At 41.0% G+C, this 27,466-nt stretch overlaps 2 protein-coding genes across 5 annotated transcripts in view; one reads left to right on the top strand and one right to left on the bottom strand.

The window, feature by feature from the left end:
• vipr2 (vasoactive intestinal peptide receptor 2) overlaps positions 1-14,862 on the bottom strand; it is a 45,790-nt gene extending 30,928 nt beyond the window's left edge. The window contains exons 1-2 of the mRNA XM_061043558.1: positions 14,280-14,862; positions 810-918 (exon numbers count right to left, since the gene is read on the bottom strand). Coding sequence (XP_060899541.1) covers positions 810-918; positions 14,280-14,330 — 160 coding nt within the window. The 5' untranslated portion in view covers positions 14,331-14,862. The remainder of the gene's footprint in view (positions 1-809; positions 919-14,279) is intronic.
• A 7,394-nt stretch (positions 14,863-22,256) lies between these two features.
• The window catches only part of LOC132978371 (extended synaptotagmin-2-like), a 51,340-nt gene continuing 46,130 nt past the window's right edge, over positions 22,257-27,466 (top strand). For 3 of the 4 annotated variants that reach the window (XM_061043529.1, XM_061043528.1, XM_061043527.1), the window contains exons 1-2: positions 22,258-22,422; positions 23,651-24,035. In XM_061043529.1, the coding sequence (XP_060899512.1) occupies positions 23,658-24,035 (378 nt within the window). In that variant the 5' untranslated portion in view covers positions 22,258-22,422; positions 23,651-23,657. Of the gene's footprint in view, positions 22,423-23,650; positions 24,036-27,466 lie in introns of all 4 variants that reach the window. The other variant, XM_061043526.1, reaches the window with a different exon arrangement.

Below are 27,466 nucleotides of genomic sequence, written 5' to 3'. Positions count from 1 at the left end.
GCTCGCATCCTTACATGGCAAAGGTTTGAATATCTTTACCCTACCTGTTCTCCATCTTATTTATTTTTAAATAAGGCTTACAAAAGTTTTGAAAAAATGCAATCGTGATTATTCTCAAAATTTCTAAAGTTAATAACGATTAATCACATATTTAATTTGCATGTTTCAAATTCCATTATTTCCTATTAAAAATAGAAATTGTAAGGCTTTTATTTTGGAAATTGTATACTGTCTAGAGCTGGGAGTACTTTCCTTGCTGTCTTAATTCAACCCTGCTTTTATTTTGAAATGCAGTAAGGCCCTTCCTGTAAATGAAAGGATCGGACATGAAGTTAAGCACAGAAACAGGAAGTGGTTAGGGATCACAAAGTGACCTCAAACAGCTCAAAGGAACGGTAACAAAGGTCAATGTGTGATATCATAAGGTCATTGTGTGATATCATAAGGTCAATGTGTGATGTCATAAGGTCAATGTGTGATGTCATAAGGTCAATGTGTGATGTCATAAGGTCAATGTGTGATATCATAAGGTCAATGTGTGATGTCATAAGGTCAATGTGTGATATCATAAGGTCAATGTGTGATGTCATAAGGTCAATGTGTGATAAGGTGGATATTACTTTGGACTCGTCAGCTGAGCTGTCTGAGTTAAAGTGAAATGAGACAGTCAAAGATGCAGCAGTGTTCTTCTTTTACATCACTGAGACTACAGGGAGACACTGAGGACCACTATCTACGGAGAGCCTGAAGGGACAAAATAACATGAGATTAATTGTGATTTAAATACGTTTTTAGTGAGTGATTCTGACCTGTATTACTGCCCGCTGACTCCTCCTCCTCCTTCAGCCTCCGCAGACACTCCACCTGGTCTCTCTCCACCTCCAACATGAAGTTACAGGTCGGGTGTCGTCCGGCCACCTTTGGAGGAAAAGACTTGTGTGTTACATCGGCTCTAAGTGGCGTCCATGCTGCATCAACCAGGAGATCATTACAACATCTCTTTTTCAGAGCAACGTGCAGAGAATAAATATTCAAACGTTACATTTGATGTGATTTCAAACATTAAAATAACTCAAAGACGTGTCGTTGTTTGCAATTGTTGCTTATCGATGACTTTTTTTATGGAGAAATTAAGAAAACGTTTAACTTAATATGATACAATGTTTAAACAATATTTAGTACATGTTAAGAAGCTTTATTTTGAAGTTGCCTCTGAAGTAGCGTTGGGACTGAATTAGACTCATAACAGCAAAGATTAAAGGTTGAAGTTGTGTGAGGGAAACCTTACAGCGCGGTACGCCATTTCAATCACATTGAACATTTTAATGAATGTAAGACGGCATCAATCACCGGAGCGAGGCAAAAGAAAACAGGCGCCTTACAACTTCTCCCTGCTGTTTTTGAAAGCTTCTGAATGTAAAGGCAGAGAGGGTTGAAGACATTACAGAAGCATAAACATTTATAAGGCTATGTACACGTATGGAGTAGCAGAGGACCCCGAGTGTGTATTAAAAGAGCTCAGACCTTGTTACAACGTCCCATCCTGTGAGCACAGAAACCACTGTGTCATCCTTTACTGGCATACTAGACCGGTGATTTAGCACAAATATCTGCTACACCTAAATCTCCTAAACTCCTAAAAATGACATTGGACGTTGTATTATTTTATACTTTCAATCAGGTGTTTTTCATTTCGGTGGTGCTTTTTAGTTTTCCTGTTCAAAACACTGCAGGCTGCACCGACTATCACAGGGCGTTAGCGTTAGATGCTAGGGCAGGTGCTTTTTGCCCGTTGAGCCGAAAACGTACAAACTGAACCTTGACCTCTGCGCACGGTTACACTCCCATCAGTGTGTGTGTTATTTCTTCATGTTGTCGTCCATATTCTGTTTTCATGTAAATTGTTTAAAGGATGTCGTTGGACGAGGCGCACAGAAGGAAAATCACAGTTATGATTAACAGATAAATACACAGTCAAGATAAGCTGCTTATAGCAACTCCCTGTGCAGCATGTGTGTGTGTTTGTGTGTATATGTGTGTGTGTGTGTGTTTAAAATCAGCAGACGCAGATGAACTAATGTTCTGTGAGCCACGTAAATCCTGCAGAGCAAACACTGAGACCCTGCCAAACAACAAACCAAAACAACCCACCATCCATATTTTGGTATCACAACATCAGCTTCAGAGTGTGTGTGTGTGTGTGTGTGTGTGTGTGTGTGTGTGTGTGTGTGTGTGTGTGTGTGTGTGTGTGTGTGTGTGTGTGTGCATGAGTTTAAGCTGCACTGTGATGACCACACAACATATTCAGTTTACGCAGTGTGTGTATTTGTTAAAGAAATAAGCGCCTGGTCTGATTCCAGCACTAATAAAGAGTTGTGTTAATGCTGCGGTCTGGTTGCATCACGGCTACATGAGGAATATTCTGACGTCACGGGCGCACAAGAGGCCGAATACAACACGCAAACGAAAACACTTATTGCCAACAGATTTAATATTCCTCAAGTTTAAAGGACCAATCAGTAAGATATCTACTGACTGAAATGATAAAGTGACCTTACTATATGATCAGACATTAAGGAAACATGTTGAAGTGCTGGCTTCTCTGACAACAATGCAGCAGCCAGTATGTCCTCCTTCTAACTTTAGATTCTGCTCCTGAATGCTCTGGATTTGTTTGGACCAGAGAAGGTAGGCGCTTTTAAGACACCCCCCCCACACGGCCAGTTTTGGACGCACCTCGGTTTGTCAGATATGAGAGCAGTTATCAGGTCAACAGGTGTTGCAGCGATGGAAGCGGGCAAGAGAAGTGGTTCAGATAGAAGTGATTGTACCCGACCTAAAAAGCCTCTGCATGTTTCTAATAAGCTCCACGAGCAGAAACGTGCTCAAACTAGGATCAATATTGGAGATGCTTTTGAAAAATGGAGAGAGGTTAGAACACAGAAAGGTTTACAGACCCATGCAGAGCTGGATAAACACTGAAGCTTCAGAGTCCACCACATGGTGACCTGTGTGAGCATCGACTCTAGAGAGGGGGGGGGGGGGGGAGACAGCTCTCTACAATGTTTGGAATTTTCTGCAGTACCCGTTTTAACCACTAGGTGTCAGAGTTACATACTGCTCCTTTAAAGTCAACAGATTTAACTATAATTTCTGCATTCTCTGCAGCTGTCACAGCACAACTTCATGCAATTTCATGTTGAACCAGAAGTGTTAGGTGCATCAATTACAGAAATCGAATCATCAAAAATGTGATAAAATATCCAGACCTCCTCAGAGAACGTGTGAAGATCCCTGCACAGAAAGAAGAGAAGGAAGCACTGAGCTTTGATCTGTTGCTCTGTCTTTCTTTCACACGAGTTCACCAGTCTGCGTCAGATTGTTGCTTTTTTGGTGGCTTCATCCAACTTCACCTCCTTTTCCATTTCACTCCTCTTTCTTCTTCTTCTCCTCCTCGCCTTACATCTCCTTTGATGTGTAAAATCAAAGGCGTTTGTAAGCCTGAGTGGCGTACCTGTCTCAGACCGGTGTGTGTGCTGACAGCAGGTTCACATCCTTTAGAACTTTCACACACAGACACACACACTTTACTACAAATGGATGCTGCTGACGTTGATGCCTATGTAAAATCCAAATACTCGCCACAGTGTAAATCTAAAAGAGTTAATTATTTTATCTTTTTAATTTTACATACTTTAATATTCCCTGAGGGAAATTCCAGTTTATACTCTGTTATTGTGGCATCTCACACACATAGACCCAAATCACACACATGCACAAACAGGACCTGTGGACATGCATTAGCGGAGAGATGTCTGAGTGGGACTGCTACACAGGGAGCGCACCACAACTAATGCGGGTTTGGTGCCTTGCTCAAGGGCGCCTCTGCAGTACTCGGGAAGTGCCCTGTCACCTCTCCAGCTACCAGAACCAACTTCCATATTTTAGTCCACACCAGAACTTTAACCAATGACCCTCTGGTTCCCAACACAAGTCCCTACAGACTGAGCTACTTCCGCCCCAACAACACACAGGTTGCATTGGAAAGGGTCTTTTTTGGCACTTATAGATTTCCAGTTCAAGTCTGACCTTACCATCAGACATCAGAGCAAGCTATGTTGAAGTGCTGGCTTCTCTGACAACAATGCAGCAGCCAGTATGTCCTCCTTCTAACTTTAGATTCTGGTCCTGAATGCTCTGGATTTGTTTGGACCAGAGATGGTAGGCGGTTTTAAGGCGACGCCCCACACGGTTTGCCAGGCAAACAGCAAACCAACAGGTGTTGCAGCGATGGAAGCGGGCAAGAGAAAAGTTTCTATCTCCACATCATCTTTGAAACATTTCACTTAATGGCACTAACTCGATGATGGTGATGATGGGAATGGGAGGATGGGTGGAAATGAGAGTTCGCGTGCAGAGACCATGAGTCAGATTGGCGCCTGCGGCGTCTCATGGTTCATCACTGCAGAGAAATCATCAAACGCTGAATTTGTCGGCCATCATGTTTGACCTCCAACAAATGACATTCTTCAACCTTTAGGAGACGGCTTCAGCGAAAGCTTCAGTCCAGGTGTTTGAAACTTCAACTAGCAGTGCCAACCACACATGTACAAACCACTGATCCACCTTTTTTGTGTTTTTTGTTTCAGATGCAAAACACCAGGAAGACTTATTCTACTGAGTCACATTAGATATCCCCTTTATAATGTGCAGTGACATGTACATACTGATGATTTTGCAGAATGTGAGAAACCGGCTGAACCAATGAAGACGAATGATCATGAAGAAGATAAATCTTTAGCCTGTTGTCGACTTGAGGAAATGAATCAGAGCGAACAGCCGAAAGTGCAAACATGGTATCAAGCAGCATCAAACAGGGAAGTGTGTTCCAATAACAGATCCCCAAAGCAAAGACTTCATAATAAAGAGGGTGAGCAGTCCTTATCTGAGCCAGTGAAAAGGATACATCAGATTACACAGACACAGGGGGGGAAATGTGTCCTGATTTCTTTCATCACAGTAATCACGCTGCAGGGGAGACCACCCAAGCCCCCCGCTTCCAACCCGCTCTTATTCTTGTTCCCTTTATGCACACATTTGGTTAATCTGCAGAATTTATCAGAACATTTTAGAGCAGGCCGTGCCTCGCTCGAGGGCTCTCTGCAGGAGAGGAAGGGAGGACCGCTGCTCGTTCATTTTCACCAGCTGGTTCCTTCAGTAACAAGCCACGATTATACTCTGACCTTTGGGCCTCAGCGAATCTAAGCCGTGCAAATAAAAATAGTCTTTGAGGATCCTAGACTGTAGCCCTATTCAGACTGCAGTTTAAAGCTGCAATATTTACGCCTTCAATCTGTTCTTCACATGTATTGTGTAAATGCAAAAAGCTTGTGATGGTCCGTGCTTTGGCTCGCAACTGGCAACCACAGCTGCCGGTAATTTACCGTTAAATTGAAGTAGTTCCAATAAAGTACCGTATTACAGTTTTACTGTGTTTATTACTGAGATAAACTGTATAAAGGTTTATAATATAACTGTTATTTTTACAGCAAATAACCGTATACAGGTTTATAATATATATGTCATTTTCATAGTCATTTACCGTAAACAAATAACAGTTGTCTACCGTAAAATTTACGGTTGCCCAAACAATATATCGAATGTCTTATACATTGTCATCGCCTTTTTTACGGTAAATTTCTGGCAACCACAGCTGCCAGTATTTTACCACATAAACACGCAGTTAGATACACACACACACACACACACACACACACACACACACACACTGCGCTGTGCTGCCCTGCTCTGACGGCACAGAGGGGGGATTACTTCATCCCCTCATTACACCTCTGCAACATTCAGATTGAAGTCGAAGCGTCACAGGAGCGTATAACATCGGGGCTTAAAGCGAAGTGATGACGACTGAGCTTAGCTACGGAACTTTTTGCAGAAAAAAAAAAGCAGTCTGAAAAGGGTTTCTGATTCATGAACTCATTTAGGTTTCAACCTCAGCTCCACCCCGGCTTCTCCATGTGCACTAGTATGAATAATATGCGATTTTTTGATCCAGCAGATGTCGCCCTTGAGCACCAGCATGAAACCAAAACAACTCGCGGTGCATTGTTGTGTTAGCATGCTAATGCTAGCGATCTTTATTATGCTCGTATCTTCACACTGCATGTAAATTTACCTGAAATGAGCGTGATCTAGAAACACAGTTAAGCAGTGAGTACAGTATGTTATTCTTCTTTTCTCTTGTCCCTCAATTAAACAACTTTTATACACGAGGGGAGGAGCCTGTGATGTAAACATGCTATAGATACTGCTCGGAAAAGACAGCGAGACTCAAGAGTTATTTTCAGAGGATTTTATTTTAAGTGTGTAAAATCACATATTCCTCCTTTAAACAACCCTTACTGGATTGTGCAGGATCCATTTTGTTACAGATTAGAAGATTTTCTCCAGATTTATTCAAGAAAATGTAAAAAACAAAAAACAAGCATTGAGATTCCTGTCAAATTTAGGGGATTGTAACTGATGCTTTTATCCATGGGGATTAAACAGTGCACAGAGTTTATCAGACAATACACACCAAATGTATACCAGATTAGGAGACCAACGAGACGCCAACACCAAAACAGAGCCGTTAATATTTTTAGAATCCCATTATACTCGGGTTGTGTTGTGGTGCTGGCTGCTGTACAATGGGGGGGAGAGCGTTTCATCCCTCATCGTGTTAATGTTCATGCTCACGGCACAAAAGCAACAAAATCAGAGCGCTATGCTTAATCATGAGCGGTTATGCCTCGCTGCTTTCTGTGGCCTAAATACTCACACACAAACAGATCTGAAAAAAAAAGTCTGTTTTTGTCTTTCCTTTAGAAGAAAACGACACTCACTCACACAGAAAGTACAATATATATTTATAAAGGTTGGATGACTTTAAGAGGCTTTTCTCAATCTTTTAGATACTCTGATGAAAAAGTAGTAGTTTCTAGCCCTTGGATGCAAGAGGATTTTTAGCCCTATGATTCATAACTTTGGCTGATTGAATCAGACTGAAACTTTTGTTGCTCGAGCTGTTCTTCAAATGAAATAAGTACATATCCTTCTAATTATGTTAAAGGCTTTATATGCGATTTTTTGATCCAGCAGATGGGTTCCAGCATGAAACCAAAACAACTTACGCTGCATTGTTGTGTTAGCATGCTAATGCTAGCGCTCTTTATTCTGCTCGTATCTTCACACTGCATGTAAATTTACCTGAAATGAGCGTGATCTAGAAACACAGTTAAGCAGTGAGTACAGTATGTTATTCTTCTTTTCTCTAGTCCCTCAATTAAACTACTTTTATACACGAGGGGAGGAGTCAGCCGGCCGTCCTGGCGATGTAAACAAAGTGAAGATAGGACTCTGAAAACTCTGAAAACATCACAGACAGTGGGACTCGGGTGTTACACCCATTGTAGACAGTCATGACTCACAGAGTTATTTTCAGAGGATATACTTGATTTATATAGGGCTAACCCTAACTGTGAAAAATCACATATAAAGCCTTTAAGGTCAACGTTTGGACAGATATCTTGATCATAAGCCCTCAAACAAACAGATATGAAGAAAAGATAAATACAGAGAAGGTTTGTAACTAGACTTTGATAACACCTCTGAAGATCGATGCAAAAGCCAACAACTACATCTGGGAATGGACGGGCCTCCCTCGTTGATTTTTCTAACGCTGCACCGTTCGGGAGACACACCCTGCAGTTTCCACTCAAATCCATCAGCTTGGGCTACAGGAAGTCGAAGGTGAGGAAGTCGTTTGAGCAGAGACTCAGCTGGCCTGACTGTCTGAAAACAACAAGTCCCAAGTTCCAATAGAACGTAAGTGGAATGCAGCGCGGACAGTGGACCAGGCCATCAATAGCCTGAAATATCGTTGGAGAACAATATAAGTCCTAGAAACCCAACATTGTGTACATTTTTTTTAATTTTGATGACAAAAAAATAGCAGGAAAACTCCTGCGCAATGTCTGCACGAATATGTTCAACAAGTATGGTGTGTAGCTCAGGCAGTGCTCTCTCTTTCTTTTGCAGGCTGCAGCTCTTAGTAAAAAAAAAAAAAAAAGGACTGAACAGATTCAGTTTTTTTTTTTTTTTTTTTTTAAGCGTCGGTACTTTTGGATACTATTGATCATTTGAATAATGGAGATTGCATCGTTTTAAAATGCTGGGTATTGAAAAGTATTGAAATATCAAACCTGTCAATCATCCTCCATTAATGTTGTGAAGACACGTCTGATCAGGCATGTTTCTGTGACATGTTACTGAAAACAGGAGGTGTGTGGTCTGGTGGCTCGGCTGGATCCTGTCCTTCAGTCTGCGGTCTCCACTTTGTCAAAATTGCGGAGTGGGAAGACGGTGGAAGAGGAGAACCGGACTAATCTGCTGTTATTATCCTCCACCTGCTGCTGCTGCTCTTTTTGACCTCGTCATCTTCATCCTTTTTAAACACAGGCTTCTGCCGTGTGCAGCCCTGTTCCCTCTTCCATTCAATCACAGCACTTTGCACCATTAAAGCGCGCCTTGTAGAGAAGCCCGCAGTAATCTCACACACTTGTTAAAAGGTTTGAGTCTTGCAAAACATCCAATTATAATCGACCGAGCTGACGGCTGAAAGCCTTAAAAAGTTAAAAAGTTCCCCTAAGAAATGTACCAGTTCTGAATGTTTGACAGTTGAATTTTCTCCCTGAGGAATATTTGGCTTTAAGGGAATTAACCTCACTGAAGATAAAACCCAATAAGCTGAATTCTCGGACAGGTAGGTGAATTTTGCAGTGGAGCAGGGGGCTCTGGAGGCTCATCATCAGCAGCCACCATGTTGGAAATCCTGTCTCAGTTTAACTTTCAGTCAACTTAACGACAGGCTGAGAGCTGAGGCAGGTTTTGACAAACTTTAGATCCTTCAGTCTTTATATTTAACCACTACATGTCTTCATCTTTGTTTCAGTCTCTTTCCAGATATCACTTCTCAGTGTCAGAGTGTGGGCTCTCCGGTGGATCGTCTGTGGACAGCATAGCAGATATTGCTATTAGTAACCATTTCTATTCATTCACATCTAACAGGGTCACCCGGCGCATTTGCCAGAGGCTCCCCGTTTTGCATTTGCGTCGTGCAGCTCATGAATCGACTGACATTATGTCTGCATCAATAAAACTGGGAAAACAAAAAAATAAACGTTCCTTTTCTTTCCTCCGTTGTTGCACACAATATCCACATTTTCTGCTCTTTGATTGTCTGCTCAGTTTGTGTTACCCTGTGTCTCTCCCCCACTCAGGTTGCCTTCAGGTAGAAAGGGGCGGAGCCAGTTAATTTGATGTCATGCACCTGAGCAGACTGGGCCTGAGTATTTAAGATGGCATCTCTCTCTCTCTCTCTCTCTCTCTCTATCTCTCTATTCAAATGAGCTTTATTAACATGACAGAACAACAATCTATGCTGCCAAAGCAGTACAGAAAACATTTTGAACAACAAATGATTACAATATATACAGTAAACAAATACAACGTCTCTCTCTCTCTCTTTTCAACACTTACTTTGGTTTGTGCTCATTGCATCACCACTGATTTACAGGCTGCATATTCTCTTATTAGGATACCCTTGCCTTAGTTTTTAATCAGTTTTTGTTTACATAACTTTAAAACAGGGTGGTGCTGGTCTCCCTGTTTGTCCAGCTCAATGAGTCTTGGTTGTGACAAAGTAAAAGCTTCGGTTTTTCTTCGTTTCTCTACATTCTTACATTTCACTTCAACCCGATTAGTCGTCAGAGAAGCATTTCGATACATTCCAGGACTGAATTGCGCCGACACATTTCAACAGTTTTTTTCTGTTTACTTCAGGTTACATTTCTAACCTCACAGGTCTGTAAATCTCTACTCTGCTGTTTTAAAAGCGCACGAGAGGTTCCTCTGTCGTCAAGAAAAACACATCCTAAACAGTGTATCAGGCGTCTGCTACATTTTGTTCTGCCAGATAATATCAACTAAAAACAACTTGGATGACCTCCAGGCCGAGCGCTGCCTGGCAGTGTCTACGTTTTCAACATGATCCCCTCTCCGCTGGCTCGTTCCTTATAAACCCAGTTTTCTCTTTGAATCCTGCTGTGATTTGATTTAGATCTGGATATCCTGCAGCCCATGTTCAGGCGGATGAACTTAATATGCCTCTGTGGGCGGGAGTGTGTTCCCACCTGAGTCCCTCTGCTCTCCTCTGGTGAACTGAGGCTGCAGAAATCATACACAAACAGGTACATGTAGATATCATTTTGACCACGGATAATCACATCGGCTATCACCTGGATAATTTCTGTATTTTTTTTAGGGACTTGCTTCTCGAGTACTGCACTGCTTACTGTCCAGTTTGCAACTTTTAATTTTTTTTAAATTTTTATTATAGTAACACCCAATGGAAAAACAAAAACACAAGAGGTACACTTCAGGACAAAACAAAATACAGTAAAACAAAGAAAAAAACAAACAAAAGAAATAAAACAAAAACAAACAAAAAATTTAAAAGAAAAAAACAAGACCCTTCCCGCCTCCATCAACCATCAAACCAGTTCCTGCCCCCCCCCCTCATCCCACCATCCCACCCCAATCTTTATAAATGGAAGATAAGAATAGAGAAGAGTCAGTTACTCAACATATCAGCGAACATTCGTAACCGAACAGCTTTCATCTAACCGTAAACCAGGAAAGGTAAAACTAAGAAAAGCACCTCTCGTCCAATCAGAACACTCCGTCCAAATTTAACGTTGTGTAATTGTTGGTTTCAGGCAGTTTTTTTTGTTTTTTTTCTGATGGCACATTTATGTGTCCACTTCTTTCTATCTTAACACAGAATATCAACGAGCCTCCTTCTTAAATACCGACATGTTTCCATTCCAAACTCGTCAAACAAACCGGCTTGTGCAGCGGGCTTCATAACACTATAAATCTCTATGAACATCCACTCACATTGTCCCCTTTGTGTGTGTGTGTGTGTGTGTGTGTGTGTGTGTGTGTGTGTGTGTGTGTGTGTGTGTGTGTTCATTGGAGCCTGCACAACCATCTACACATCTGCAATCAACCCACCTACAATCTCTGGAAGATAAAAGTCTTGACTCAGTCTTCCACTCCTCTCCAGATTGATCGTTTACCCAGCGTGGTATTTATCTCATGCTCTTCACAAAGTTTTTGAAAGTACACTTTGTTTTGTCACATTAACCCCCCCCCCCCCCCCCCCCCCCCCCCCCCCGTCTTTCCCCCATCCAGATCTCCCCCGTCTCCAGATCTCCCTGCCCATCTGCCCTCCACAAATCTGCCCCCCCCAGCTCCAAGACCCCGAACCTCCGTAACTCAGCCAGCCTCTGAGTCCAAAGATTAAGGAAACGCAGAAACTACCACCCCGCTCACACATGTCAGATTGTCCTGCTTCAGACCAGCCGGTAACCCATGGCAACATAAGACTTTGTACGATAAACACAGCTCCTGCCATGATCTGGAACTCAGTTTGGGTCTGTATTGTGGGTCTACCTGCATGTTTTGAATCAATGACAAGGGTAAAGAAAAGGAAGTGTCCAACCAGAAGTCACTATTTGTTTTAGCTAAGATCCCTGAAAAATCATCGATGTCTTCCTGAGTGTTTTCTCTCAACGAAGACAACAAATGTTTTCAGAAAATGCCATTTTTGACTAGTTAGGAGAAAAAATGTTTAGTCCTTACCTACAGCCAATGTAAGTGTGTAAGCCAGGGGTTCCCAAACTTTTCAGGTCGTGACCCCCAAAATAAGGGTGACAGAAACTGGGGACCCCCCACTGTTCTTTAAGGTGGTTAGTTAGGTATATAACGTAGCGACAGCCACGCACACACTAATAAACCTATCCAAAAACTAGGAACACAAAATAATACAACAGCCTAAAAACAATAAAACATGTACACATTAATTTCACTTAATGATACCGTCTTATAAAATATATACTTATGCACTTTTAAATTATTTTTTTTATTTTTTATGGAAGGCATCTCGCGACCCCCCTCTTGGTGGCTGCCGACCCCCCTGGGGGTCCCGACCCCCACTTTGGGAACCACTGGTGTAAGTAGTTGTTAAGCGAAGTCTTAGGGCTCAAATATTCTTGCACTTGAACCCCGCGTTTGCATAGACAACCTGCTGTGTAGTGAACATAAATGTTCACATGCTTGCCTCTGTACAAGGCGTGTTACCGGAGGATTCCACTAGAGGGAGCACCACATAAATCAGTCGGCTTAAAACACCGAAGTAGACATGACCTGTCGCCAGCTATGCAGCGGCAATGACACATCATAGTGTCTTCTAAACTTTCCGCAAATTGTCTCTCATCTTGGCATTTCCTGTCTTATCACCATCCAACTCTACACTGCTCCTAGTGGTTATATATGCAGATTACATCTTGTGGACGCGTATAGCTTTAATTTCTGAGGACGTGCACAACCCCCGCTCCAAACCACTGCAGGATGTCATGTGTTCGGATCAATTTGCCCTCATATCTCTTCAGACTTTCATTGACAAACCTTTTTGTTTTCACAGGAATATTGCATGCAAACTAAAAAGACTTATTTTGTTATTTGTTGTTAGAATAAAAATGTATTTAAATTTTCAGCTGAAAAACAGCAGTATGTCGGGGTTTATCAGTTCCTTCTGAAGCGCCCTCGAGCAAAGAGAGCGACTTAATCCCGAGCAGAAGATAAATGAGGGACAGCTGGAGACTTGGCTTTTGTAGCCTTACTAGAGGAGACAGCGTTTCTTCATAAGTTATGCGCCACATTAGTTTGGCTGATTTGAACGTTCTTGACAGCCGCGGTCTCCTCTCAGTCAGAGGAGGCTCATGGGAAAAAGAGAGTGTTTATCCTGTGAGGTTGGATCAACACAGAAGAAGACAGATCATGTGTGACGGAGTGACAGAAAGAAGTGAGATATCAGCTGGAGACGACCGACTGTGAGACCCTTTTTCTGACAGATGACATAAAGGAAGGAGAAAGAAGAAATGCATTGACGTGACTTCAGCTGCCCTGAGACGATATTATATATATTATTTTCTCTATGAACATGCTGGAAATTATGGGAAATTGTGTTCAGAAACCAAAAAGTGAGACACATTAGACTTGCTGTAGGCGACAACCAGTCGAAACCAGAGAGCAAAAAGAAGCAAATTCTCAAATTTAGGGAGCAGAAAAAAGTGACATATTTGATATAAATGTCTTAAAAGCACTCATTGAATGTAGAAAAACAGCTGCAGAATGAATGAATTTCTAATTTAGTCTTAATTAATCTTTGTTCTTTCCATTTTCAGTGGTATTTTTGATGCAGATAATCACATATTTCGTGACTGATTACACACAACATGCTCAAATATTCACAAATATTCAATGGCTGTGGTTGCTGCGATGTGAATATCCGTTGGTTTTGTTGCCCCATGTGACAATAATATGAATCTTTCCACTTTGCAATTTGAACAAAAACAATATTGAGTCTGCTACTGATGGTTATTTTCATTATTTGGTCCAATGTGAGGAAGAAGTAAAAAAAAAAAAAACTGTAGAAATTGGCAAGTCTTTGTTCTAAAACGTCTTTGAGGGTTGCGCTAAATGTTTATTTTTAATCACAAAAAAAAGTTAGTGAGTGTTCAAGAGCCCAAGCCGACATCTTCATCATCAAGATCATTCAGTTTACTGTCATAAGAGGAAAGAATCGAGGAATAGAATCGCCATTCACACACTGATGGCAGATGTTTCTAAGTATTGAGACCTTCAGAAGTAACTAATCCCATTCATTCGCATTCATACACACGCCGATGAAGCAGCGGGAGCAATTCAGGGTTAAGTGACTTGCCCAAGGACACATCGGACATGTTGCTGCAGGAGCTGGGGATCAAACCCTCGAACTTCCGGTTGAGAGACGACCGAGCCGCCCCTAAGCATCGGTTATCTCAACCTCTGGACATTTAATCAACGACTAAATTAAAACATAAGCAGATAATTAACCAAACTAAAAATGGAAAAAAATGAAGTCTACTACCTTTTATTCTAATATTTTGAAATTAGGCAAATAGTATGTGTTACTCCTTTACATATTTAAATATCTTTACTTATCAATCCTTGAAAATCCGATTTTATTTCTTGTTAATATCACGGTGTAATTTGTATTTATTTTTTTAAATGTATGCTGTAAGAAAATAAGAGTAGGTATTGAGTTGTGGACTCACCATGAGCGGACAGGTGGAGAAACACAGCATGACAAGGAGCAAACTTTTCATCTTTAAATTCTCCTCCGGTGGAAGAAAAACAGAAAGACTTCATTTAAACTCCACTTCAGACGTTTTCATCCCGTTTTTTTTTTTTTTTCAAATTCCATGAAGGTGGGGTTTAAAAAAAAAAAATCAAAAATCAAAAAGCGCTGAAATGAAATATTTAAAGCCAGAGCCGGTGAGGTGGTGTATCCACGTCGGTGTCTAAACACAGAGCTGGACGTGCAGAGATGTCAGCCCCTCCGCAGCTGTGTGCGCAACCGTCAAGTTTACTGTGAAACACTCAGTCACTTCCGGTAGGGATTTTCAAAATAAGTCATGCGATATTTGGAACAAAGGGAATTCCAGAAATTTGGCATGAATGTACAAAGAAAGGAATGTAGCCTAATTTAAAATGTACTATCTTGTTTTTAGCAAATGATGGCTCCTATTGGCCGATGATGTCCACCGCCTCCAGTTCAGGGTTCATCCCTGTTCTTTAATGACCACTAGAGCACAGATGGCTGCGATCCAGACCACTTCAGTCCGGACAATCAGGTCCAAACAGAGGGCCTGTGTGAAACATTTTGTCCTACAATAGACGGAGACCGGGCAGGATAACAGGAGGATGAGTCACATGGGTTTGTTTGGTGACTCAAACTCTGACATCCGAACACTCAGCGAGCTGGACCTGGGGATTTCCAGGACCTGAACTTTGAAACACACTGTTGATAATGTCTTGGTCTTGGTCTTGGTCTTGGTCTTGGTCTTGACTCTGCCTCGATCTTTTAATGTCTTGGTCTTGGTCTTGGTCTTGGTCTTGACTCGGCCTCGATCCGTTAATGTCTTGGTCTTGGTCTTGGTCTTGACTCGGCCTCGATCCATTAATGTCTTGGTCTTGGTCTTGGTCTTGGTCTTGACTCTGCCTCGATCTTTTAATGTCTTGGTCTTGGTCTTGGTCTTGGTCTTGACTCGGCCTCGATCCGTTAATGTCTTGGTCTTGGTCTTGGTCTTGACTCGGCCTCGATCCATTAATGTCTTGGTCTTGGTCTTGGTCTTGGTCTTGACTCGGCCTCGATCCATTAATGTCTTGGTCTTGGTCTTGGTCTTGGTCTTGACTCTGCCTCGATCTTTTAATGTCTTGGTCTTGACTCGGTCTCGATACCTAAATGTCTTGGTCTTGGTCTTGACTCGGTCTCGATACCTAAATGTCTTGGTCTTGGTCTTGACTCGGTCTCGATACCTAAATGTCTTGGTCTTGGTCTGGGAGCACTCTGGTCTCGGTTAGTGTGGTCTTGACTACAACACTACTAGTATCCCGGTTTCTGATTCCTGCACCTGAAATCACGGCACAAATTTGATCGCCCACTCAGACACAGAGACCATCATGACAGACAAAAGGATCTTCCTGTCTGACCTCAGCAGCTGCAGTGTTTATTTAATATATTGTACAAAGGAGGAGGAGGTCGTATATAGGATAAACTGTCTCTCTCTCTCTAAAGGGAGAAGCAGAACAGAAAGACACATCATGAAAAACATTCCTCTCCAGTATGAACATACTCTCTCTCACATGTTTGTGTCTCGTACAGTAAACTCAGGGAGGCCGAGTGAGGGTGAAGTGGCACCTTATTTACACAAAGCCAGAGAGCGTCGGCCGCCCTGCTGTGAGCTCCAGTGTCAACAGTGTGCACGCAGACTACTCAAAGCAGTCGCTCTGTGTTCAACTGCTTCCTATGCTTTATGGTGTGTGTATAAACCTGAATTTAAACAGTTCGGTTGATGAGCGCATACTGTTTAACAGAGTGTACCCATCCTGAGCCGTGCGAGGGGAAGAGAGTGTTATCCAGTATCTTTTAATTCTCTGATTGAATTCTGCTTTTTTATTTTTGTTACTTGTGATTTTATAATTTTTATGTTTCCCGTGGCGCCGCTCTGCCAGCGACCCGGACTCAAGTGGGGCTTTTTCAGCCGGCTGAACGTTTGCAGCACTTTGAGTACAAGACAAATTTCCCCCAATGGGAAAATAAAGTGTATCAAATGGTATCATATCTAATCCTTTCCTATCCTATCCTATGTCAAGTTATGGTGTTTTCACATATTTTCACATATATTTTGCACTTTAACATATATATCTTTGATTGCACAGCCACAAATTTGCACAGCTCTGGACAACCCCCTATATTGTTATTGCACATTTACCACTGTCATCACTGTTTTTTGCAAACTTACTTCTCCTACCTCCAGCAAGTATTTTTACATTCAATTGACAAGCCTGAATAAATGTTGTATTTCATTTTTCATTTTTTTTAAACCAGTAAGAATGTTAAGTTAAATCCTTGATGTATAAATCTCTTCCTATTCTTATTTTTTATATTCTACATGCTTATTTATGAATCTATTCTTATATTGTTTTATTTGCTCTGATAACCTGCTGCTGTAACACCACAATTTCCCAGTTTGGGATCAATAAAGTAATTCTATTCTATATGAAAATGTCCCTACATTTTGGGAGCAAGCTGCCCCCCGGTGGTGGAGTGAACGTCCAAACTCCTTTAATCTGCAGAGTCCCTCTGCACCTTTAAGAAAAAGCTAAAGACCCAGCTCTTTATGAACACCTACCACCTTATTGATGATGCTGATATTTAGGATGGTTTTGATGCTGATTAGAACTCTCAAGAACAGCTGTTGACCACTGTCTGCCTGTAGGGAAAAAGATAGATGATTAAAAAAACATCAATTTTAACTTACACATTTTTCCACTGATTTATGAGGAGAAGAAGCTACATGAAGAATAAAGACAAACAATGTAATACAACAACATGCCTAATTGTAGGACTTATATTTCAGACATGATCATAGAGAAACCTAACTCTCTTAGTAACACCTGCACACCCACAGAGATTACTCCCTGCTCACTCTTTATGTGCCGTCACGACTATGATGGAAGTCAGACATATGGCTCTTCACAACTTATCAGAATTTTCAAGACCTCCATCATACGAAAAAAAAAACGGTCCTTACCATTACTCACCTTTTATCCTTTCATGAAAGTCTGTCACTCCACAAATTGAGTTTTATCTCAAGCCTTCACATCCCTCTTCTGAACGGGGGTCAGTTTCTTAGTGTTCCTCAGGGATCTGAGTTATCGACGTAGAAGTGCAAGACATTTCTTTCTCTCCCCGACATGATCAGAGGTAGATGCTCTGAAATGGAAACTCCATTTCATGCTTGTGTGACGCATTTTGTTGAGTTCTTTCTTGCCGTCGTTACAGAACACTTTTAACAAAATCAAGACGCGTCAGAGCGACTTTTAGCCCTGTGTCGCCATTGAAAAGCTTAATCAGCTAGCCTAACTTTGCTGTTTATTGATTTCTATTTGTCATGTGTACGTCTGACAGGAGCCTCTCTGTGTGGAGTCTGCATGTTCTCCTCGTGCATGTGTGGGTTCTCTCCGGGTACTTCGGCTTCCTCCCACAGTCCAAAGACATGCTCGTTAGGTTAACTGGAGACTCTAAATTGTCCGTAGGTGTGAATGTGAGTGTGTCTGGTTGTCTGTCTCGATATGTCAGCTCTGTGATTGGCTGGTGAACAGTTCAGGTTGTAACCCCGCCTCTCGCCTCACGCCCCCTGTGACCCCGAACACAAAAAGCGGTGTAGATAATGGATGGATGGATGGATGTGTATGTGGATTAGAGTTTTAGATCATGTACCTTGATTATTTATTGTTTATTTATTCTTCTCTTATTCATTATTCTGGTTATTTTTCCACCTGCACAGCACTTTATTTGACTTAAAGCTCACATATGATGCAAAATACACTTTTTCAAAAGAAAGATCTTTCAGTAGGTTTTTTCCTTCACTCTAATGTGTTACATCTGTGTTGTAATGTATGTGTCATAGTGGATGTCACCATCTCGCTGGCTGCAAAACAAATCTGCCTATTAAGTTCAAAGTCCTTCTCCTTATTCTTCAAAGCTCTCAACAACCCGACCCACCTCCTCCCTCTCTGATCTGCTCCACCTCCACACTCCTTCCTCGCTGTCTGCGCTCCTCTGAAGCCAGCCTCCTCTCTCCATCAATCAGGACCAAGCAGAGAACCTGTGGGGTGACAGAGCCTTTTCCATAGCTGCCCCCTCTGTCTGGAATATCTCCCCCCAAACACATCCGGGACTGTACCGACCTGCCACACCTCAAATCCCTGATCAAAACCTTTTCAGACTTCCTCTTCTTGCTAATCTTGTGTTTTGTGACATTAGTTAATTATTTAGTTTCCTACTTCTTCTTCTTTCTGAATGTAACTCTGTCAAGAGTCTTTGAGTCTTTTGAAAAGCGCTATATAAATAAAATGTATTCATTTTATTATTATTATTATTATTATTATTATTATAAATAAATTAACTGAATTTGAAGTTTGAGATTTGCTGTTATTTTATCATTTTCACATATTTGGAAATATAAATAAATTCTGTCTGTTTTGTATTGTTTGTATTCACCTCACAGAAATAAACTGGCTGTCAGCTGAAAACTTAATTTATATAATTTGGTTAATAAAGACGTTACTGGGGGGTCGTGGTAGCCTAGAGGTTAGCACGCGTGCCCCATGTACGGAGGCTATAGACCTCCAAGAGGGGACACAGGCCACATTCATTTCCCGCATGTCATTCCCCCCCCCCTCTCTCTGATTTCTGACTCTACCCTCTGTCTTTTCACTCTAATAATAAAGGCATAAATAGCTAAAAAATCAACATTAAAAAAAGATGATGTTGCGTTTGTTCTGCACGATTTATGAATCAAATGATTTGAGCAGAAGATTTGTTTCAAACTGTCGTTTGAGTAGAGTTTCTTTTTGGAGACTAAAATGACACATGTACTTTTATCCTGAAGAGCCAATTACGACAGAGAACGTGTTTTCTACAGGAGTGATCTGTGAGATCCTCTAACAACAGAGATCACTGCATGCCTCCCGGTTCTCTTTCTTTGTGGATTCACAGTTTACAAACACCACACTGACATCTAGTGGTGAAGTGTCCTCTGTGTAGACTCCTGCAGAGGCCCGTTCAGAATCAACAGTCTGATCGAAATCTACCTCTAAATCAACTTCACTCGTCCTCCATCGTGATGCTCTGATGATGGGCTTCATTACATTTCTTAAGACACATCACCGGCCTCTTAAAAGGTCAAAGGTTAGCGTGCCATGTTGTAATGGATCTGTCGAAACTGAAGAAGAATGCCTGGGGTTGTTGTTATTACTGCATCAGAACAATAAATAACAACAGGATTATGTACAGAAAATCAGATAAATAAAGTAAATTAGGCTATAACATGAGATTATTGTATTGCACATGATTGTATCTCAAAGGCTGATTCCATGTGCACACTTTTAGACACATATATATATTTTTTTATTTATTTAACAGATGTATGCAGTTTTCAGATTCAGACAACTTTATTTATCCCCAGAAGGGAAATTCAGTTCCACAGCCTACAGAGCTGTTGAAGGAAGCAAAGACAACAGTAAAGGAAACAAACACATCAAAGCAGCATTCAGTTACATTCACATGTCAGTAAAAACAAATCAACAGACCAAATGAGAAGCCAGCGCTATCAATCTAGAATTTCATAAATACAAGATTTTTATAAATACATGAATGAACCCCACAGGACCTCACTGTACAGTAACAGTCCATACAGTAAGTCAATTAGAATTGTTCAGCATTTAACAGCCTGATAGCTGAAGAGATAAAAGAGTTGGAGTATCTGTTGATGGTTCTCCTTGGAGGGGCGAGATAGCGCCATCCAGAGGGCATTAAAGAAAAGACAGATGAGAGAACGTATCCCGGTTCATTTTGTGATTCAGGCTGGATTAGTTTCTGTTTTCATTATCGGGCTTTCTTTGAGACACAAAAGGATGTCAACACAGCACATGCAATCTTCACTGTTTTAACTCCAGCGTTTGATAAACAGCACCCTGACGTAAACTCAACCGTTTCAGATCTTACTTCATGCCTGACTCAATGAATTTAATTAACGTGTTTACTAATCCTCTTAAGGCTGCAGGAGTTGTGCAATCGCTCCATGAAGTTCTGTGAAGAACTGTTGTGTAAGGTTTGAAACATGCATGACTTGCAATTATAGGCCCATCTGTGGCTGTGTAGCCTGAATGCCAGTTTGTTTTTTTAGTTTGTTTTTACTATCAATCCTTTGGAGGCATGTGGGCAGCACTCGAGTCCAAGACGGATATACCCAGCCGGCCTATCAAATGATAATGTGTTGTGATTACTGGCATTGTAGCTATAAATCTATCTTAATCATTGTTGTTGTTGTTGTTGTTGCTCTGTTTCTCTTTTTCCCTCCCTCTCTTTCTGCATAAACCCTCCATAAACCCCAACACAGTTTCCGCAGCCAGAGTCTGGTTCTCTTTCAACTTTCAGCTTTATTGATTTCCCCGAGGGGAAATTTGTTTCGCAGCCAGGTGAGAACAATATGAAAACAACAAACCATATAGAACACAGGCACATAGACTCAGACAATAAAAACAACAAACACAGTGAACGACATTAAAGAGTTCATCAGATAACAACAGGAAACTGAGAATGTCTAAAAACGTCCATAAAACCATCATCAATTGTCTCGTGTTTCACTCACTACACCCTGAAGAAAGGGCAAGCCGATACACGTTGGTTTATTTTTAAATGTTTCTAGCCCCATTGACTATTTTTCAAAACATCCTGAGTGCCTCGACCTGGATCATTTATGTCTTTTGGTCTTAAGTTTTCCTCCACTTCTTTTTTTAGTCTGGTTTTGTTCGAGGGTTCTGCCTGTTCAGAGACAGATTTCCCTCTCCTCTGTAACTTTGCTAAATGTTTCTAAGTGCTGTGCTCATGGTTAATGTTGGGTCTTTGCCTGCTAGCATATGATCTAGAGACCAGTGCTTCTCAACTGGTCTCGCCTCAGGACTGCACCACCAACTCTTTATGAAGAAATCGCGACCCAAGTTTCAGATATTTCTCAATCAATGAGATTTGCTTCATGAAACATTATGCAATTTGGACCTCAGACGGTACAAAACACATGACAGAACAATGAGATGAAACAAAACAAACATGATTTTTAGACTATTTTTTTCCAGGCACACTTTCACCACTGAAAACGACTCCACGTCCCACTTGTGGGTCCCGACCCCCCAGTTGACAACCACTGGTCTAGACCTGCTCTATATGTGAAGTGTTTTAGAAAACATTATGAACTGATGCTAAAGCCTACAAATAAAGATTGTTTGATTGAATAACAAATATGATCAAAGGCTGTGCCGCTATAGGTCGGCTATCTTTCAAATAAGAAACGCCTTTGAGGGAATGAAATGTGCGACAAAGAGGCCAAAAATAACAATTAACTGAATACTGAAAACCCCAGATGCAGTATTTAATGAAGTTAATCAGTTTTTGAGTTGTTTATCAAATAGAAAATTGGTCTTTTAAGCCAATAGCCTATAAACTGTTACCTTCCAGCAATGTAGTCCAAGCCAAATAAAGAGACAAGGAACTTTGTTGAAAGAAGTGTATTTATTTGAAAGTAGGCCTATAGCATAGCCGTATAACACAGCTTATATCGTATCGTAATCATAATCGTGTTGATACGTTGAACTTTTTCCTGGTTAACATGTAGCCTACAATACTGTCAAAGCTTAAAACCCCTTTCAGCCTTGTTGCCTAGAAACAGTAACCTGGGCTACTAGCTTTATAAACAACAAGAGGACGGACTTGCAAAAAATATTAGCCTACTACCTGCATTATTTATTGTTCATTATCTATTTATTAACACAAGGACAAATACAAACTCAACTGCTGCTAATGCACTTTTCTACCCACAAGATGGCGCCCAGGTCTGCAGTTTGTGTGTGTGTGTGTGTTTTGAAGCTCCCTCCCTCCATGTCGTAGTCTGACCTCTTTCCCGCGATGACAGTTTCCTGCAGGCTGTGTCAGACGGGACCTGGTCGTCCTCACAGCGGGATGTATTGGAGGGGAGACGGGGTTACCGGAGTTTACTTGGTCGACATGCAGAGGACCGGGCTGCTGCTGCTGGACTGAATTCTAATTTAATTTCCAAGGACGAGCGGAAACAGGTGAGTGTGTAGGAAGAAGTTGTGTGTGTTGTTTTCTCGCTGGTGTTTGGTTTACGCAGTGCTGCTTGGTGGTTAAGCCCTTGCCCAGATACGTGTCACTTTGAGGAGAGAACGTCACGCCGGACTCCATTCAAAAAAATAGTAATTTAACAGTTACCGCGGTTTACGATACATTTCTTCACACCGTGACCAAAGATGGATGTACATTTTAGGTAGAGTAGCTCATCATATTTCATTCGGCGCTATAAAATAAAACCAAACGAAACACATTTCCGTAGATCACCTGCTCTCGAAACAGCTTCCCGCTTGCCGTCGCCCTCCACGGCGGTGTGTTTTGGCCGCAGTGGATGGTGGGGAAAACGGACCAGGTAGTTTTTAAAAGTTAAAAACACAACTTAATAGTGGTGTTAATGTACACTGTATGCATGCCGAATTGAAAAATACTCCAAGTTTTAAGTATTTTTTTCAAATTTAATCAGTCTTGATGCTACCATATTTCCCGAAAAATACAGTTGACAAAAAACTACATTTAGTCAGAGGACATACGTGTGACGTCCTACAAGAGTGAGGACATTGGAATGACAGTTCTGCCTGCAGTCTATGTACATAATACAGGCTGTGAAAACATCACGCAGACTTATCAGATATCATTCCCATGAACTTCTGACAGATACAACATTGAAGAATATTTGGCCTTGTGATCATTAGTTGACAGCCAGCAACAAATCAGTAATTTGCATGTGACCAACTTTTTACTGCATAGGCTACTTGTTGAAAGAAAATGTTTATTATAGGGCCTCTAGAGTACACCTATAATCATGCAATTATCTCTGGTATTCTTTTTGTTAAATGATTTGAGATATTTAGAGACAATAGGATATATAGACCTACATCTTAAGATTTGTAGAATGCTTTTTTTTCTTGAATATCTTCTTTTTTTTAAAAGCTGGACAGTGTTTTGGTGTCTCGATGTTTTGCCCAGTTGGCTGCTGTTAAACTTATATATTCCGTTTAAGAACCAATACAATTTATAAGAAATGCACAGCATCCCAATAGATCTTTTATATGAGATTCTTAAAAGTAAGCTTGCTGAATATTTGTCATTCTCCATCTTGTTATGTATTTTCCTTTACCTTCCGCTCTTTGCAACAACTTTACTTTTTCCAGTGTATATTAAAACACTAATATTTGCTGTAAATCTTTCCCAAAAATGCATTTTCTTCCCCAGAGGAGAAATGAGTAACAGGATGGAGGGTTCGAAGGGACCAGGCAACAAGAACGGACCCATCGCAGCGCCCAGCAGCCCAGTGAGCTCCACCGTAGGCCCACCTCTGGCCCCAGAAGAGCTGGCGCAAGAGCAACAGTCGTCTCTGACAGATGTCACCCAAATGTGGATTAAATATGCAAAGACTTTTGCCATCATCCTACCGATCTACGTCCTGGGATATTTTGAGTTCAGCTTCAGCTGGGTTCTGATCGGACTCGCCATGTTGTTCTATTGGAGGAAGAACCACGGCACTAAGGACTACAGGATAAACCGTGCCTTAGCATTCCTGGACCATGAGGAGAAGGTCGTGAGGCAAAGTGTGCCTACTGCTGAGCTGCCACCATGGGTAAGACCCTCCAACTTTCTGACAGTTCTTGTGCTATCAATATCAAGTAATCACTGCTTTGCACTCTGACTCATTTGCACGCTAAATCCTCCGGCCTACATTGAGTATTAGATGTCAAACATAGACTCCCTGCCTGCCTGCCAAACAAGCTTATAAAGATAACTGAGTTCACTCCTGTGGCCAAAATGTTACCGTTGTTTGTCTTCCCTCTGCTTCAAAACATTCATTTTCTATCCTACCTGTTTCCTCGAAGAAAAACAGACTGAACATCCAAGCTAACAACATTTTTGAGTTTTTCACAACATCCAGTCCGGTTTAAAGAATCCCATCTGTGACCTCTGATTCCCTTGTTTGGGTTTGTGGTGAAGCTTTCCAAACATTTGCACTTGAGGTGTTGAAACAGCATCGGAAACTTGAGCTGAAACTTAATACACAAGACATACAGCTCAATACTCAAAATATGGATACTGGGATAATGGATTTCATTGGTGGAAAAGGCTTTTTCAGGCAGTATACTTGACAACAAACAGAGAAAATGACCTTGTTTTTGGCAGTTAGATACTCCAAAGTGACCAGGAGTTGGAGACCTCATCGGAGGTTCCCCAAAGAGTTTCCCTGTATTAAACTGACATTCTTGTAAACTGGTTTCTGGAAGATGTTAATCATATGGTTTTGTTGGGTTATAACAAGAAGGACGATAGAACAAACCAGAGATAAAAAGAGATTCCATCAGCTCTCAAATTTCCATCCACAGGGAAAAACAAACTTTGTTGCTTGTTTAAATCAGTTCCCACTGTTATTAAAATTCCTGGAATCCAAGAACGCTATAAAAAATGGGGTTTCCAAACTGACTTTGAACACAACATTGTTTGGCTTTTCAAATAAGGACACGAGAAGGAAGCCACCAAATTAGTCTTTAATGGACTAAAGTTTTTCTCCTCTGGACCCCCCTCGCTGACTATTTCCTCTTTCTGGATTCTTCATTGTCTTGTTTAAGCCCCTGTAGACAGGCCAAATAGCATTACCGCTTTTTTCCAGCACATCAAAGTTGATGTAGTTACAAGACACCTTCATCTGAAGCATAGGGCTAGTCCATTGCCGTTGCAAAAACAGTCTTATCAAAAGTGCAACATTTTCTACAACGCCTGTCACACTGGAGTGATATCGTCACAATTCTTATATTTCTATTAAGCCCTGTCTTTTGCAAATACCCTAAAAAGTTATGGAAGTGTTTAGATATCATGGAAAAAGTACTGAAAAGTTTTGGAAATTCTTTGTTATAAAAAAGTGAAGACCTTGGGAATAATTAGGGTCTCACAAACAGCCAATGAAAAGGTCACAAACTGGGCACCAGCTCCATTTAGCTTCCATGATCGAATCTGTGCTTGTCTCTCTTTTTTTCCTCTCGATGGTTTCTCTCCAGCTAACCACCCGAAGGAGTTGGAGACCTCCATGAATAATTTACACATGGCCTCTCAGCCCGCGGGGCTCTCGGGGCGGGCACTGCCAAAGTAGGAGCGTCCTGAAACTTGCCTGATTTTCACTTTCTGGATTCATTGTCTCGGTGTGCCTGTCTGTCAGTGTGCAGTCAGGTTTCCCTGTGCCACAATCAGAAACCAGTATGAAGAAGGAGGACTGGCCACACGCCTTCAACATAGCTGTCATTCTCTCTCTGTCTACTCTTTCTCTGGTTTCCTACATGTCACAAGCTCATCCAGCCCAAATGACTAGTTGTGAGCATGCAAGGAATGGAGATTATGTTTGGGTGTGTTCTCATAAGATGTGTGCAAACCAGTAACATTCAGAAACTAACTCTGTGAAAGAGGTTGTTTGGCACGTGCCGGCAGAGATTCACAAGAGCACATTCCTTTTTTTAAAGGAGGGTTATGGATGGAAATCTGTGGTTTAGTTATTCAGGGTTCCATTTATATTTTCAAAGCCTCATAAAACCCACAAACACGTCATATCTGGAAGGATACTTAATGGTTAAAACGACAAAGTACTACCCAAGACTTAATGTTTGTGATTGTACGCTAACCATATTAGAAAATATCACAGTTTAACGGGTTTCTCAGTTTATGAAATGTATACATTTATTATCAGTTTCAATGACCCTGCTAAGGAATGAAAACACGAGTGTTAGTGGTAGATCTAAACTAGGAAATATTTAGTTGTGATCCAATGGAAAATCAATACCCAGATGAACAAATGTACAAATGTAATTATATGTTACCAATCAAGTTTTATACAGTTTAGAATTGTTTAACAGTTTTCTCATAGCTTCAAGCAGGATCAAATTGTATCCTTTCTTTTCCATAGGAGTCCAGATGATAAGATACAAAAGTAATAAAGCAGCAACTAAGTGCATTTGTGTATATTCAGGCCAAACAGATATATTATTTTGAGCAACAAAAAAACAAATTTAGAGCAAAATTAGTCAAAACTGACCAATGTTGTGAAAATAGTGAATTTTATGGCTGGAATTAAAATAGACTTTTTCAGTGTACTGCACAGGTCTTGCATCAATATGACCATAAAATGGTTATCAGACGGCTGCTTTCTGGGACACTTAACATAATTAGGAAAATTGGAACATTATTATGCATTGTCGAGAAATTCTAGTGATCAGCAGGGTCTGCTAGGATGTGATGCTCCATGTGCTGCAGGCAGTGCCGAACATGTTGCAAACAAATTAGTTGGAAACTGGTTTAGAGGACTAAAGACTAATCCACAATTGATCGATTCATCCATCCATCCTTTTATCTATTCATCAAATGGACCGACCGACCATCCATCCGTAGACTAACCCACCAATCATCCATCTATCCATTATTCTATCCATCCACCCAAAGACTAATCCACCAATCATTGATTCATCCATCCATTATACGATCCATCTATCCATCCATCCACATACTAATCCACAATTGATCCATCCATCCATCCATCCATCCATCCATTTATCTTTTCATTAATTGGAGCATCCATCCACAGACTAATCCACCAATCATTGATTCACCCATCCATTGATTAATCTACCAATCATCCATCCATTATACCATCCATCTATCTATCCATCCACCCACATACCACAATTATTCATAATAATAATAATCCATAAACCATAATCCACAACCAATCAATCCATCCATCCATCCATTATTCCATCCATTCTTTATTCCCTCCATCCATATCATTTGAGCATTTGCCTTTGAACCTCTGAATTTATTTCAGGCTAATTAAACATGTTCTTGTTATTATCTGAAGGTGTGTTCCCACAGCATGTGAAGTGTGGTCTTAAAAATATATTTCTGAACATTCATGTTGTTTTAAATCATTAGCATAAAGCGTCCAACCTCAGACGTGTGCCATTAACACAGAGACTCAACACCTCTGAAATAAAGATTCAATATTTCTGCAGAGTGGAAGGC

The sequence above is a fragment of the Labrus mixtus genome, chromosome 8 (assembly GCF_963584025.1).
Source record: "Labrus mixtus chromosome 8, fLabMix1.1, whole genome shotgun sequence".
Classification (NCBI taxonomy): domain Eukaryota; kingdom Metazoa; phylum Chordata; class Actinopteri; order Labriformes; family Labridae; genus Labrus; species Labrus mixtus.
The sequence above is the reverse complement of the archived record's forward strand: the minus strand, read 5'-3'. Positions and strand labels throughout refer to the sequence as shown.